This window comes from Delphinapterus leucas, chromosome 7 (assembly GCF_059928025.1).
Source record: "Delphinapterus leucas isolate spDelLeu-1000000601 "Yukka" chromosome 7, BTC_Dleu_Yukka2, whole genome shotgun sequence".
NCBI classification, from domain to species: Eukaryota; Metazoa; Chordata; class Mammalia; order Artiodactyla; family Monodontidae; genus Delphinapterus; species Delphinapterus leucas.
The window spans coordinates 82921792-82937256 of NC_143135.1; the positions used below are offsets into that span (position 1 = coordinate 82921792).

The 15465-nt window shown below is 37.7% G+C and overlaps 1 protein-coding gene across 2 annotated transcripts in view; it reads right to left on the minus strand.

Moving 5' to 3' along the window:
• The window catches only part of KBTBD3 (kelch repeat and BTB domain containing 3), a 62678-nt gene that overhangs the window by 16374 nt on the left and 30839 nt on the right, over positions 1-15465 (minus strand). Inside the window, exons 2-3 of one of the 2 annotated variants that reach the window (XM_022560515.3) lie at positions 5302-5446; positions 2481-2725 (exon numbers count right to left, since the gene is read on the minus strand). In XM_022560515.3, coding sequence (XP_022416223.1) covers positions 2481-2701 — 221 coding nt within the window. In that variant the 5' untranslated portion in view covers positions 2702-2725; positions 5302-5446. The remainder of the gene's footprint in view (positions 1-2480; positions 2726-5301; positions 5447-15465) is intronic. The other variant, XM_022560516.3, reaches the window with a different exon arrangement.

Consider the following 15465-nt stretch of genomic DNA (forward strand, 5'->3'; position numbering starts at 1 on the left):
CAAACTATTATTAATATCATTTTAAGAAAAAAAGTTTTCTAAAATTGTATGTATTTCTAATTTACCACCAACTTCCACATTTTCTTTGAGAAGACACAAATAATATATTTCTATGTTTCATCCTACTCATCTTTAAAGTATCCAGTTAACTTCTATCTCAAATTTACCATGTTATCATAAAGTGTTTACACAATACGTGTGATTCCTTTTGAATCTTGTCTCCAGTGACTTTACACTCAATCATAATTTTAATTTTCCAAAAATATTATAAAGTGCATTTACCATGCACTATGTAATTTTCTATTTTAATTTTATATACCCCAATATTTCTGTGAGTTTATATCCCAATACTCCAGTGAGTTTGATCATAACACAAAATTATGAATTAGTGGCCTTATCATACAAGAGTGTAAATAATGTAGACTTTCTATCTACATTTGTACATATTTTTATGTGAACTATATACTCATTTAGTAAAATACTATATATAATAAAGGATCTAGGTCATTATAAAACTGTCATTTGTTTTACTTCAAAACAGATGCGAATTTTGAAAAACATGTTGTTTTAACAATAATTTTTAAAAATTGAAAGTAGATCCCTAAAAAGCTAGGAGTAGGCTGAACAAAGTACTATGGACAAATATTATGTGCAAATACATTTAATTAATAAATAACTTCAACATAAAGAGTAGAGGACTGCCAGTTCAAATGCTTATATGAATTTCTTACTTTGTTAACATGAAAACATTATGGAGAAATAAGACTGTGTGTTCATACCAAATTATTTCCATTTTTTGGCTAGGTTTGGAAATAATAATAATTGCAGCTAACATTAATTGAATGTAGCGGGCGTTGACATAATCATTAATATACATTATTTCGGGCTTCCCTGGTGGCGCAGTGGTTGAGAGTCTGCCTGCCGATGCAGGGGACACGGGTTCGTGCCCCGCTCCGGGAGGATCCCACATGCCGCGGAACGGTTGGGCCCGCGGGCCGTGGCCACTGGGCCTGCGCATCCGGAGCCTGTGCTCCGCAGCGGGAGAGGCCACAACAATGAGAAGCCCGCATACCGCAAAAAATATATATATATATACAATATTTCATTCAACACTCATTATGAGTTAGGTCCTATTTTTATTATCTTAAATTTTTACAAATAAGGAAACTGAAGCCTGAAGAGGTTGTGTAACTTACCTAAGGTCACAAGCCTAGTAAGTGGTGGAGCTGGGATTTAGATTTAGGGCATGTGCATTAAGAGGCCAAGTACTTAACCATTATACTGTACAGCTTCCTCTGATGAAGAGGTGATATGAAAGATAAGGGAGCAAGAAAGTTACTTGGAAGAAAAAGTGGATTAGAAGAGAGGTGGGAAGAAACTAGCAGAACCTGAGAGTGGGAGAACATAAGAACAGTTAGGGCCCCAGTAGAGTCTGAAGAAGAATAACTTAGGATACATGAGAGAAGAAATGAAAAGAATACATGAAGACATATAGTCTAGTTAGGCAACAGGCTAGTAAAAGTTGTAGCCCCCCTTGTCCCCAGTAAACTGTGATGCAGCACTGAGCCACTGCTCCCAAATTCAAAGCAGGAAACCCTACAGAAACAGGTGTTTTGTTAGAGATTTAACCCCTGCTTACTTAGAATAAAAATTGTTTCTAAAACTGAACATAATGCAAAATACTGCAATTAGGATTTGAGTTTATTGCAGTATGACTAGGAGGGCTGAAGGTCAAGATGTCAGCAAGAGAGGTTTGTCTGTCTGATGAATAGGCCTCACAGGTATTACCTTGATACAGTTACCACAGTACTAAGGTCATGACCCTTAATCACTGTTAAGAATCAGAAACCCACTGTCATCACAGTGGATTCTTACAGTGTCATGACTAGGATATTCCTTGTAGGACGATCTACATGGGGAACCAAATTATATTCAGAATTAGAATCAGAAAAAGTTGGGCGCTCTCCAGAAATGGTTCTGGGAGTACTTTTCCCTACTGTAGGACTATCTTGGCTAAAGTGAAGAGAAATTCTCTGCATTAGAGTCCCTCTCTCCTGGACAATCCATAGGATATAATACATGACTGAAATGTATTTTCTTCTCAGACTCCTCATTTTCTTTGAACTTGGCTTCCATTTTTGCTCAATCTGTCCTTTCCTCTTTTCCCAAATTATACAGTGCAGGGATCCCCCAAACAAAACTGACCCCAGATCAAAACAATATTTTTCCAGAACAATTCAAGGGACTAATGTTCCATAGAACTTCCCAATCTTAGTCTGGGAAGACTTGAACTTTAAAAAAGGTACTCTTATATTTTCATTTTCAAAAATCATTAGTTAATCTAGGTTCTAATTATTTTTTTTTAAGTATTAAAGATTACTGTTTCATGTTCTGTGGGGGGAAAGTTGAGTACAGCCGTAAAAAATAACTTAATTAGTGGTATCATAAAATCTGAGGGATAAACAGACAAGGTAAAGTACCTGAAAAAGTCACTGCATGCTGCTAACACACAACGATGACATGGGATTATTTCATCTTTCACGATTATTTTGAAATCATAAAAGACATTTTGTTCTCGAAAATTCTGTAGTATACTTAAGATTTTCTGTCCATGATCTTCTGACACGAGGAAGTTGTTTTTCTTCTCAGATGGAATTCCATTACATGAGCCTTGTTGATTGAAATCATATGAATTATCCATAGCCACTTCCGTCTGTTCTTAGAACTGGAATGAAAAAAACAAATCACTGATGTAACAGAGTCCTAATGAAATTTTCAGATCCAAAATTTGCCCTCTTAGTGTCAATCACAAAAAAATGCTCACTAAGAACAATCATAATAGTAAATCGTGTCCTAAACACTTGTTTTCCTGACATTTAGCAATAAATTCCTTTTAAATTTTTATAAATATTGAGCTCACTGGAATAAAAAGTACATTATTAAGGGATAAAGTTCAAGGCTATATAACTGTGTTAAATAGCACAATTTATAAGTTGTATAAATAACTTATATAGTATCTGAGTACATGACTAGTCTGTTATATGTAAGAGGTATTGCTTATATAGCAGGTATCATTTGAATATTTACCCAACACATCCTTCTCCCTCCCATCCATTTTCTTCTGGCAGCGAAGCAGAGGTTAAAATGTTGATATTGAAGCATAGGTATATGTCTTCTGGGATTAGACTTTTAAAAAACAATTGATCGGGGCTTCCCTGGTGGCGCAGTGGTTGACAGTCCACCTGCTAATGCAGGCGACGCGGGCTCGTGTCCCGGTCTGGGAAGATCCCACATGCCGCGGAGCGGCTAGGCCCGTGAGCCATGGCCGCTGAGCCTGCGCGTCCGGAGCCTGTGCTCCGCAACAGGAGAGGCCACAACAGTGAGAGGCCCGCGTACCGCAAAAAAAAAAAAATGACAATTGATTGAAAAAGATCAGGGTATTAGATTGTATTAACTGGTTATGGCCTTTAGTAAGGAAGTAAAAGGCAAACATTGGTCCAACTTGGCCTATCTGAAAGCAGGAAAGCCTTTTAAATATGAGGTCAAAAAGCCAAGATACTTGAAGGCCAGATAACTGTGACTTTCCCAAACTGCTAATTTAGTTCTAAGCATAAAAGTTTATACCACAAAAAGCAAGAAAGTAGAAAACAGAAAGAAAAGAAGATTGGGATCTAGGGGAGCCAGAAAAATAGGAAGCCTTGATTCCTTAGCATACTTCTGTTCTGGTTATTTATTGCCTTGCAAATCACCCCAAAACTGAGTGGCTTAAGACAACAATTTATTATCTCTCATGGTTCTGCAGGTTTAGATGGAACTTCTTGCTTGTGAGTTTTCATATGGTTAGAGTCAGGTGGCAGCTCTGGCTGAAGTCACCTGAAGGCCTGATTGGGTTAGAGGTCCAATACAGTTTCTTCATTCACATTTCCTTCAAATGGGATGGATGGCTAGAATAGATAGGGCTTTCTCTCCCTCTCTTGATATACTCTCTCCATGTGACTATCTTAATACTTCCTCATAGCATGGCAGTCTCAGGGTAGTTGGACTTCTTACATGGTGGCTGTGTTCTCCCAGAGGAGGTGTTTCAAGCCCAGGTGGAAGCCAGATACTGGAGAAGTAGTCTGAATGGTCCTACAGCATCAGTCAAAGCTTCATTCTAGGACTGAGACAATCTACCACTGTGTTGTCCAAAATAGTAACTGTGAGCCATGTATACCTATTTACATTTAAATTACTTAAAATTAAATAAAAATAAAAAATTTAGTTCCTTGGTTGGTCTAGTCATATTTTAAGCAGTCAGTAGCCATATGTAATATGATGGTTACTTTTATGTGTCAACTTGCTGGGCCACAGGGTAACACTTGGCTAAACACTATTTCTGGGTGTGTCTGTGATGGTGTTTTTGGATGAGCTTAACAATTTGAATCAGTAGACTGAGGAAAGCAGATTGTTTTCCTTAATGTGAGTGGGACTCATTGAATCCACTGAAGGCCTGAATAGAACAAAAGGCCCAGTAAGATAGAATTCTTTCTCTCTGCCACTGTCTTTGAGATGGAATATCAGACTTCTCCTGCCTTTGGACTAAAATTTGGATTGCAACTTTATTATTGGCTTTCCTGGACCAGTTTTCCGACTGTGGATCTTAGGACTGCTTAGCTTCCATAATAACATAAGCCAACTCCACACAGTAAATCAATCTCCCTATCTATCTATCTATCTATCTACCTATCTATCTTTCTATCTATCTATCTATCTATCTCTCCTTCCAATTGGCTCTTTTCTCTGGAGAACCCTAATACATGTGGCTAATGGCTATTATATTGTACACCACATAGAATATTTTCATTATCACAGAAAGTTACTGACTAGCTGATGTACTATATGAAGAATAATGTGCCTGTATAAGAGTGTGTGTGCATGCACACGCAGGGGCCATTAATAGGATGTAATTCACAGTAGTACTGGAAAAATAAGTTACCTGTAGTAATTTTGTGAGCAGTGTTCTGAGTAACTCTAAGTAAATAGACATATTAAGAATGAGAGTGGGTGTCGTGGAGGGAAAAAAGGTAATGAGAGGCTTGGGAGCAGTTGTGAAGAAAAGTAAGGCAGAAAACAGTTGTATTAGAGTTCTTTAGAGAAACAGAACCAATGAACCAGTAGGCTATATATTTGGCTATAAGCCTATTTGTTATATATATAACTACTGGTATATGTGTGATGTGTGTGTGGTGTGTGTGTATGTATGTATATGTGTGCATATATAAATATATTATATATGTATATACATATAAATAATTGGCTCACAAAATTATGGAGGTCCCAAGATATGTGGCTGGCAAGTCGGAGACTCAGAACAACCAACGATGTAGTTTCAGTCTGAATCCAAAGGCCTGAGAAACAGGACAGCTGATGGTATAAGTTCTAGTCTGAAAGCTGGCAGGCTGGAGACCTAGGAAGAGATGATTTTTCAGTTCAAGTCCAAAGGCAGGAAATGATAATGTTCCAGCTCCAGCAGTCAGGTAGGTGAAGTTTCTTCTTACTCAGCCTTTTTGTTCTCTTCAGGTCTTCAATTGATTGGATAAGACCCACCCACATTAGAGTGGGCAATAATTTACTCAGTCTATCTACTCAAATGTTAATCTCATCCAGAAACAGCCTCACAGACACACCCAGAAAAATGTTTGACCAAATGTCTGGGCACCCTGTGGCCTAGTCATCACAACAGTGCAAATCTTACGTACGAATGTTAATAACATCTGATCTAGGATGAAAAGAATATTCCAAGTTAGAGTGGGGTACAAAGATAATCATCACAACAGTGCAAATCTTTACTTAAGAATGTTGAGGGAATTCCCTGGTGCTCCAGCGGTTAGGACTCTGTACTTTCACTGCTGGGGCCTGGGTTTGATTCCTGGTAGGGGAACTAAGATCCTGCAAGATGTGTGGCACGGCCAAACAAAACAACAACAACAAAAGAATGTTGATAACATCTGACCTAGGATGAAAAGGAATATCCCAGTAATTCCTCACCTCATAAGGCATACTTCTTAAGTCACCTGTAAAACTGTTTATAAAATTACATGTTTTTCCTCCTTTTCTAATAACTATAAAATCATATATCTTCCCAGGGGTAGGATGTAATATGAAACAGAAGAAGGAGTAGGGCTTTAGAAGAGGATAAGACTTGAGTTCCAATGCTGGCTCAGCAATATACTTGTGATACATTTGAGGCAAGTAACTTCTGATCTTTGATTCTCATTTTCTTCATTTGTAAAATAAGGATAAACTTTACCTATATAGTTGTGTTATTGAGAAGATTAAAAATAATAAATAGTTTAGCATTTACTATGTGCTAAATAAATGGAAGTTAGTACTTATTTTCTATTAGAAAGTTAACATAAAAGCCAAAGAAATCATTTAAATGACATTAATCAAAATGTTTACATTTAAAAGGTGGTAGGGGGAGGGACAGCAGAAGCAGTTCTCTAATAATTCCTGGGGCTTAAGAGGAAAGCTGAACATAAGAGCTATCACTGCAAAGTAGTTTTATATGGAGTATCAGGATCAATGAAAAGAAGAGAGACAACTGGTGGAGACTTGAGCCAGCCTCCTCTTTCTGACTCCATAATGATAGAAAGGAATACTTAAAGGGACTAGCCAGGGAGTATTTATACTACACAAGGGGTAGTATAACAGAGCAGGTAACCAGCGTGATATACACTAGATAGACATGAGTTAGTGCTGTGAAAAGGATCAAAGCATCTTCTCAACAACACAATGAGGCCAGGGTGTTACTCCTGGTCTATTTCTCAAGTCTAGCAATGGGCTACAGCATCAATAATCTGTAACAGCAATATAGGGTCTCTCCATGGCCTGCCTCAAAGAATCACAGAATTGGTTGAAAGACTCAGTCCTTATCACCTACACACCCATTGGAACTGCTCCGAATTCTCATTCATTTAAAGATATGTATTTAAATCCTTCTTTATTAGAGGAAGTTAGATACTGAAGATGGAAAAATAAATTTATCTCCTATAAGCTTAGATTCGTCTGGGTTTTTAAAAGTTCCCTCAAAGTTTAGGATTATAGGTGTTGACAAGGATTTTTGATCCACATGGGACAATCTACAGCAGAAATTACTACCCTGACTTCCAAGCCATCTAATCAGGGAGAGATGAAGGAAACGATTTGGGTAGATACTGAATACTTGTTTCATAATACTTTCATTCTGTATGTGATTGATTACGTATGTGTGTGTATACATAAAATTTTTTTCTACAACTTAATTTTAGAATACATTCTTATTGGACATTTAAGGGTATCTCTACTTTCCAATTCTTTAATGTGGTCATAATTACCACTGGAAACTACCAAAATTTAAGTAGTATCATGTTGGTTTTCCCCCGCCATAACTCTATTATTTTTCTATTTCTCATCTGGATGAACGGCTACTACACTTCCCAAGCTAGACACTTGGAAGCCGTCTTTCACCAACCATATACATCCATTTTAAAACCACTTCTCTCCATCCCTACTGCCATTCTTTTAGTTTAAGCTCTCATCATTCTCACTTGAATTGCCCCAACAGCCTTAACACTGATCTTTCTTATTCTATAAACTTTTATTTAAAATCTTCTGGGTTTCAAACCTGTGCATACATTTGGGAATATAAAGATAAATGAGGCACAGAATCCCTGCTCTTACAGGTTTATAGGCTAGTGGGGAAAGAAATAAGTAAACTGTATAAGGGTCATAATAGAGATATGAGCAGTGTTATGGAAGCATAGAGGAAGGACAACATTCAGATTTGCTTTCAGGGGTGGAAAGGACAAAATAGAGGGGAGGAGGAGGATTGAGGAAGCCATCCTGATGAGTACAGTACTTGAGCTGTTAAAAAAAAAAAAAAGAAAAAAAAGGAAAATGGTTACCAAAGGTGAGAAAGACATTTCCAAGAGAAAAAATTAAGTTATAAATGCAAAGGCATGGATAAGAGTTATTATGGCCCCTTTGGAGAAATACAAAGTTGAGGACAGGGGATAGGGTAAAAAAAGCTTAAGTAGTAAATAGGGAATGGCTCATGCAAAGTCTTACATACCATGCAAGGGGGCTTGGGTTTCATTCTATAGGTAATGAGGAATATTTAGAAAACTTTTCAGGAGTGGCATTATACCACTGGATTTACATTTTAGAAATATCATTCTGCTAAGAATATAGCAGTGAGTAACAAAGATGTGGCTCCTATTCTCATGGAGCTTACTATCTAATGGGACAGATATGCATGTTCACTGGCATTGGTAATGAGAATATCAATTTTAAAAAATCCAAACACTTTTTCTTAATGAAAAACAAATTTAATTTTGTTAAGCCACTGAGATGCAGCTATTACAACAAATAGGATTATCTTGATTGATGAATATTAATTTTAATCCCAGCAACTCAATAAGCACATTTATTAATCTAAATATTTATCTGTTGATTCTCTAGTGTTTTCTGCATAAAAATTACATCATTTGTAAATACTAAGGTTGCTTTTCTTTCCTATTTTTTACCAATTTTATTTCTTTTTTTGTACTACAGTAGTAGCTAAGACCTCCTGTACAACGTTGAATAAAAGCAACATGGTTTGCAGTACGTTTAAATATCACTGTATGTGTATATATAATTTATACCTAATTATTTATACCAAGTTATAATACATACATAAATAATTTGGACCTTGGATTAAGTCAGTTACTGAGGCTCATAGATAAGAAGTGAAACCAACGATAAATGTATATTGTAGTTTTTATTTCTATAACTAGTAATGTAAGTAAAATGGCTTTATTTGAAATTTTCAAGTATCAACTAATACATCAGCATTACACACAGGTATTCACTTTTGTAAAGTGGTTAAAAGTTAAAGCCCTCCATGTTTACTCTATGTAGAATGGTCAAGCAGAGAAGCTGAAATGTCCTATTTTGTCAATTTGGCTTGAGTGAATTTCTACATGGAGACTCTACTTAATCAACGATTATAAGCACAATCAAAGAGAAAGGGCACTGGAAAATATATGAAAGGGGAAGAGGGATCTGATCCACAAGATAACTAAAGCCATTGAAATTAATAAAAATCAATCAAGGAAAATAAGTAGAATTAGCAGAGAAGAGGGCCAAGGATGGAACACCAAGGATAACTAATCTTAAGGGATAGACAATTTAAGTTGAAGAATTATTTATGCAGCATCTGCTACATAACAGGTGATGGTCTACACAAACTGAAAATATAATGGAAAATACAATCTGTAGTAGATACAGGTGAAAAAGTTCTACAGCTGAGAAAAAACTCACAAAGAACAGGAAGAGAAATGCAAGAAAATTAGGAAAGATGGTGGAAGCCAAAGGAAGAGAATTTCAAGAATGAAGCAGTTCCCATATTATCAAAAGCTGAGAGAGATTAGGTAAGGTAAGGACTGAAGTCACTGATGATTTGAGGGTGGGGTGGGGAGAGGCCAGATTACAGTGGTTTTAAGAGGGAATAATGAACAAATTTGTATAAATTTTTCTTTTAAGTTCAGTGAGGTTGGGACTAGAGGTGCAATTCTAAGAAATATTGTTTTGCTTTAGATGGGAGAAATTTGAGCATGTTAATACACTGACAAAAAAGGGGAGATATGGAGGGAAATTTTTGATAATGATTACAATAATCTAAATTAAGCACTTACATCCCTATCAAAGCGAATCATTTTGGACCTTTAAAGCAACAAATCAGAGAACAATACTATATGGCAAAACTTTCATTTCTGTTAACAGGTAAACACTGATAAGCAAATGAATGGTAGAGACTCAATTTTCATAGTTTATCTGTGATATAACAAACCTGAAAATATTAGAAGTTATAAGTAATTTATACAGCTATTTCATTCAATGCTCATAATCCTTTAAGATTAGTATTAATAATGACTTTTTCAAAATGGGAAATTGAGGCTGAGATTAAACAATAAGGTGTAAGACACAAAACTAACAGAAACATGCTTGTTTCACTCAAAGTCCATGCTCTTTTCAGTACTATTCTGACCCTGGATTTTAATATCAAATGAAAGCTCAGAAAGTAATTTTAGTGCTCAAAAGATCCAACCATAAATGTACTGGTCAAAACTTACCATGACAATTTAAGATCATTCTGAATAAGAAAGACATATATGACAAAAATAAGAGCTAACATTTATAGAGCCAGTACCATGTGTTAGGTACTGGGCCATGGGTCTCACACAGCATTTAATTTAATTCTTATAAATATTACTCCTATAAAAAATGAGACCTCTGCTTTAGTAAAGTAGAGTAGACATACTTTTCCCTGTATCTCCTGCTAAGCACAACTAAAAACCCTGGACATATATAAAAATATATATCACAAACATACAGAGCCTGTGAGAAGTGGAGAGAAACAGGCAGGCTGGCTAGTGAACTTCAGACCCAAGGAACAAGACAGTGATGAGTTCCTTGGGTTTTATTTTTGCCTAATATATCATAGATAGTGAAGAAGCTGACAACACTGAACACCAATGGGCACACACATAAAGAGATCCAAGAAAAACATGATCTCTTTAGGCAAAGGACCAGGAAAAAGAGCAACCTAGCAAGACAAAAGTTTTGACAAACAGCACAAAAAAACTGGGGCTCTATCCCACCAATGTCAGCAAAAGTGGAATGGAGAGCCAAGAATTCCACCCTTGCCAGACTGTAATGAGGTGCCTCAGCTCTCCTCCTCCCATTCCCCCAAAGGAATGCTGTTGGTGAAGGCTGAGTGGGGAGTCAGGACATTAATCATTTCTGGGTGGTAACAAGTGGCCGCCAACAATCCCCCCCAATCAGTGGCAATCATGTGGCATGTGGGGAGCCTGAACTTCTACCCCCACCTGGCAGTAACATGGCATTCCACCCCCTCCTGGCTGGAGTACAGTCAGAGGCTGAGTAAAGAATCAGGACTTCCACTACTGATTAGCAGCAACAAGGCCATCCCCAATGATGTCACTGGAGACCACGTGAGGAGCAATAACAAGGTGCCTCTTGTTATCAGCGGATAATCTGAGGCTGAGATTGGTATCAGAGGATGCAGAGAGGGGAGCCTAAACTTCTAATTCTGTCCAGCAGTAGAAAGGAGCCCTTCCTCTCCTAGGTATCAACAGAGGTATAGTGGAAAGTCTGGACTTCCTTCTCAACCTGGCAGCAATGAGGTGGTAACCTAAACCGAAAAGAGCAGTGTTTAAAAAAACCCCCCCACTAAAATACAAGATTTAAATAAGATCTAGAGTCTTATATAATACTCAATAGAGCTAAGAACCAGGAATATATCAAATTAAATAAGAAAAAACAATCAACAGACATCAACAGTGAGATGACACTGATGTCTGAATTATGTGCCAAGAATTTTAAGCAGCCATCATAGAAAAACCTCAGTGAGCAATTACAAAGTATATATTATATACATGCACATATATATATTACATACAGTTGTCCCTTGGTAACCACAGGGGATCGGTTCCAGGACACTCCTCCCCATCCAATACCAAACTCCTCAGATGCTTAACTCCCTTATATTAAATGGCTGGCATAGTACGCTCAGTCCTCTGAATGTGCAGATGTGGAACCTACAGATATGGAGGGCTGAATGTATACATGTACATATGTAAGTGATGTAATCCTAGAACAACCTCTAAAGCATCTATACAAAGAGATACACCCAGAATCATTATAGCAGAATGAAAACGGAAAATGGAATCCTAAAAAAGGTTCAAGTAACCCAAAGGAGGCAGAAAAAAGAAAAAAGAGAAATTAAAAACAGAATAAACAGGGCTTCCCTGGTGTCGCAGTGGTTGAGAGTCCACCTGCCAATGCAGGGGACACGGGTTCGTGCCCCGGTCTGGGAAGATCCCACATGCCACGGAGCGGCTGGGCCCGTGAGCCATGGCCGCTGAGCCTGTGTGTCTGGAGCCTGTGCTCCGCAACAGGAGAGGCCACAGCAGTGAGAGGCCCGCATACCGCAAAAAAAACCCCAAAAAACAAAAAACCAGAATAAACAGAAAACAAACAACCAAAAAGCAAACTTAAGTACTAACATATTCAATAACTGTACTAAATGTAAATGGTACACACACACACACACACACACACACACACACACATACATACACACGTACCAATTAAAAGACAGAGATCAGCAGAATAGATTTAAAAAAAAAATAACCCCAACTTTATACTTCTTAAAAGTAACTCACTTCAAACAGAATGATATAAGTAGGTTGGAAGTCAAAAGATAGAGAAAGATATACTATATAAGCATGAATTAAAAGAAAACAGGTGTGGCTATATTAATATCAGGTAAAGTAGACATCAACAAAGAAAAGTATCAGGGACAAAGAGATATATCACATAATGTCAATCCAGCAAGAAGACATAGCAAACCTAAATGTGTACATATCAAACAAAAGAGGTGCAGTAATGGGAAGCAAAAACTGATAGACCTGAAAAGAAAAACAGACAAATGCATTTATTATAGCTATAATGCTAGAGACCTGAATGTCCTTCTCTCTAAAATAAATCAGCAATGATACACAAGAACTCAATAACACCAGCAACCAACAGAATCTAATCAACAGAATACACATGATTTTCAAGTGCCTATGAAACATATAGCAAAAGTGACCATATCCTGACCTACCCTTAAATGATTTAAAAGAATTGAAGGCACACAGATTATGTTATGTGGCCACAATGAAATGAGACTAGAAATCAATTAAGAGAAAGGTTAACACTAAAATCTGAGGGGGCAGAGTCAAGATAGCAAAATAGGAGGACACAGAGTTCACATCTCCTTACAACTAGGGCACCTACCAGGCACTTGTGAGGGGCCACGGACACCGAAGGGGATGCGAAGAACCCTCAAGTAACCAGGTAGGACGTGGCGTGGGGGAGAAGAAATGGAGGCAGGATGGGATGGATGCCCCTGTGGGGCGGCTGGGGGAGGGGTTCCCACACCTAGAGTGGCCCACCGACAGTGAGGGGAGCAACGGGGATGCAGAGAGACCCTTGGGAGATTGGAGGATCAGAAAGGAACAAAGCCAGTGTTTCCCCCACCCACCTGGGCCATACGGAGCCTGCTGAGGTCTTGGGCCTGATCCTCTGCACTCCAAGGCCGCCACTGGCTGTGCAGAGCCCAAACCCTGCCCCTGCACTCTAATCCACGCTCTGAGGCCCCCTCCAGCCATGTTGTCCTTTCCGGCTGTGCAGGTCCTGAGCCTAGGGGCCCGCCCCCACCTTAAACCCCCACCACCACCTAAGGTCCTCGGCCCAAGCCAAGGCTTTTTCCAGCCCCTTTTTCTTTTCTTCATTTTTTTCCTTCTTTTTTTTTTTTTAAACGTTGTGGTTCTGTTTACATTGTGGTGGTATCATTTATATTTTTATTTTTTCTATTAAGTCTTTCATTTTTCTAATTTTATTTTATCTTTTACTCTTTGTGATTGTTCTGCTCCTTTTGGTTTCTTCCCTGCCTCTTTTTTTTTTTTTTTCCTGTTTTGGTTCTGTTTTACCTTGTTGTTGTTGTTTCACTTATATTTCTAGTTTTTCCAATATATTTTTTATTTTTCTACTTTCACTTTATTTTTTATTCCTCGATATCATACTTTTTCTTTTCTTCTTTTTTTTGCCACGCCACACGGCTTGCAGAATCTTGTTTCCCAGGCTGAGGGTCGGGCCTGAGCTGCTGAGGTGGGGATAACAAGTCCAAACCGCTGGACTAACAGAGAACCTCGGACACCAGGAAATATTAATCAGAGTGAGGTCTCCCGGAGATCCTTACTTCGGCACCAAGACCTCACTCTACCCAACTGCCTGCAAACTCCAGTGCTGGACACCTCAGGCCAAACAACCAGTAAGACAGGAACAAAGCCCTACACATTAAAAAAAAATGAGTTGACAAAAAAATGTGTTACAGATGAAGGACCAAAGTAAAAACCTACAACACCAAATAAATGAAGAGAAAATAGGCAACCTACCTGAAAAGAAATTCAGAGTAATGATACTAATAAAGATGATACAAAATCTCAGAAATAGAATGAAGGCATGGATTGAGAAAATACAAGAAATGTTTAAAAAAGACCTAGAAGAACTAAAGAACATAAAACTGTGATGAACAACACAATAACTGAAGCAAAAAAATACACTAGAAGGAATCAACAGCAGAATGAAAAAGAAGAACAAATAATGAGCTGGAAGATAGAATGGTGGAAATAACTGCTGAGGAGCAGAATAAAGAAAAAAGAATGAAAAGAATTGAGGACAGTGTCAGAGACCTCTGGGACAACATGAAACACAACATTCGAATTATAGGGGTTCCAGAAGAAAAAGAGAAAGAGAAAGAATCTGAGAAAATATGTGAAGAGATTATAGTTGAAAACTTCCCTAACATGGGAAAGGAAATAGCCACCAAAGTGCAGAAACTGCAGAGAGTCCCATACAAGATAAACCCTAGGAGAAACCACCAAGACACATATTAATCAAACTAACAAAAATTAAACACAAAGAAAAAATATTAAAAGCAGCAAGGGAAAAGCAACAAATAACGTAAAAGGGAATCCCCATAAAGTTATCAGCTGTTTTTTCAGCAGAAACTCTGCAGGCCAGAAGGGAGGGTCAGGATATATTTAAAGTAATAAAAGAGAAAAACCTACAACAAAGATTACTCTAACCATCAAGGATCTCATTCGGATTTGATGGAGAAATCGAAAGCTTTAGGGATGAGCAAAAGCTAAGAGAATTGAGCACCACCAAATCAGCTTTACAACAAATGCTGAAAGAACTTCTCTAGGCAGGAAACACAAGAGAAGAAGAAGAAAAGGACCTACAAAAACAAACCCAAAACAATAAAGAGAAAGGTAATAGGAACATATATATCTATAATTACCTTGAATGAAAATGGATTAAATGCTCCAACCAAAAGACACAGACTGGCTGAATGGATACAAAAATAAGACCTGTATATATGCTGTCTATAAGAGACCCACTTCAGACCTAGGGACACATACAGATGGAAAGTGAGGGGGTGGAAAAAAGGTATTCCAAGCAAATGGAAATCAAAAGAAAGCTAAAGGAGCAATACTCATATAGACAAAATAGGCTTAAAAGTAAAGAATGTTCCAAGAGAAAAGAAAGGACACTATGTAATGATCAAGGGATCAATCCAAGAAGAAGACGGAATAATTATAAATGTTTATGCACCCAACATAGGAGCACCTCAATACCTAAGGCAAATACTAACAGCCAATAAAGGGGAAAATGACAGTAACGCAATAACAGTGGGAGACCTCAACACTCCACTTACACCAATGGACAGATCATCCAGACAGAAAATAAGGAAACACAAGCTTTAAATGACACAATAGACCAGATAGATTTAATTGATACTTATAGGACATTCCAGGTGAAAGCAACAGA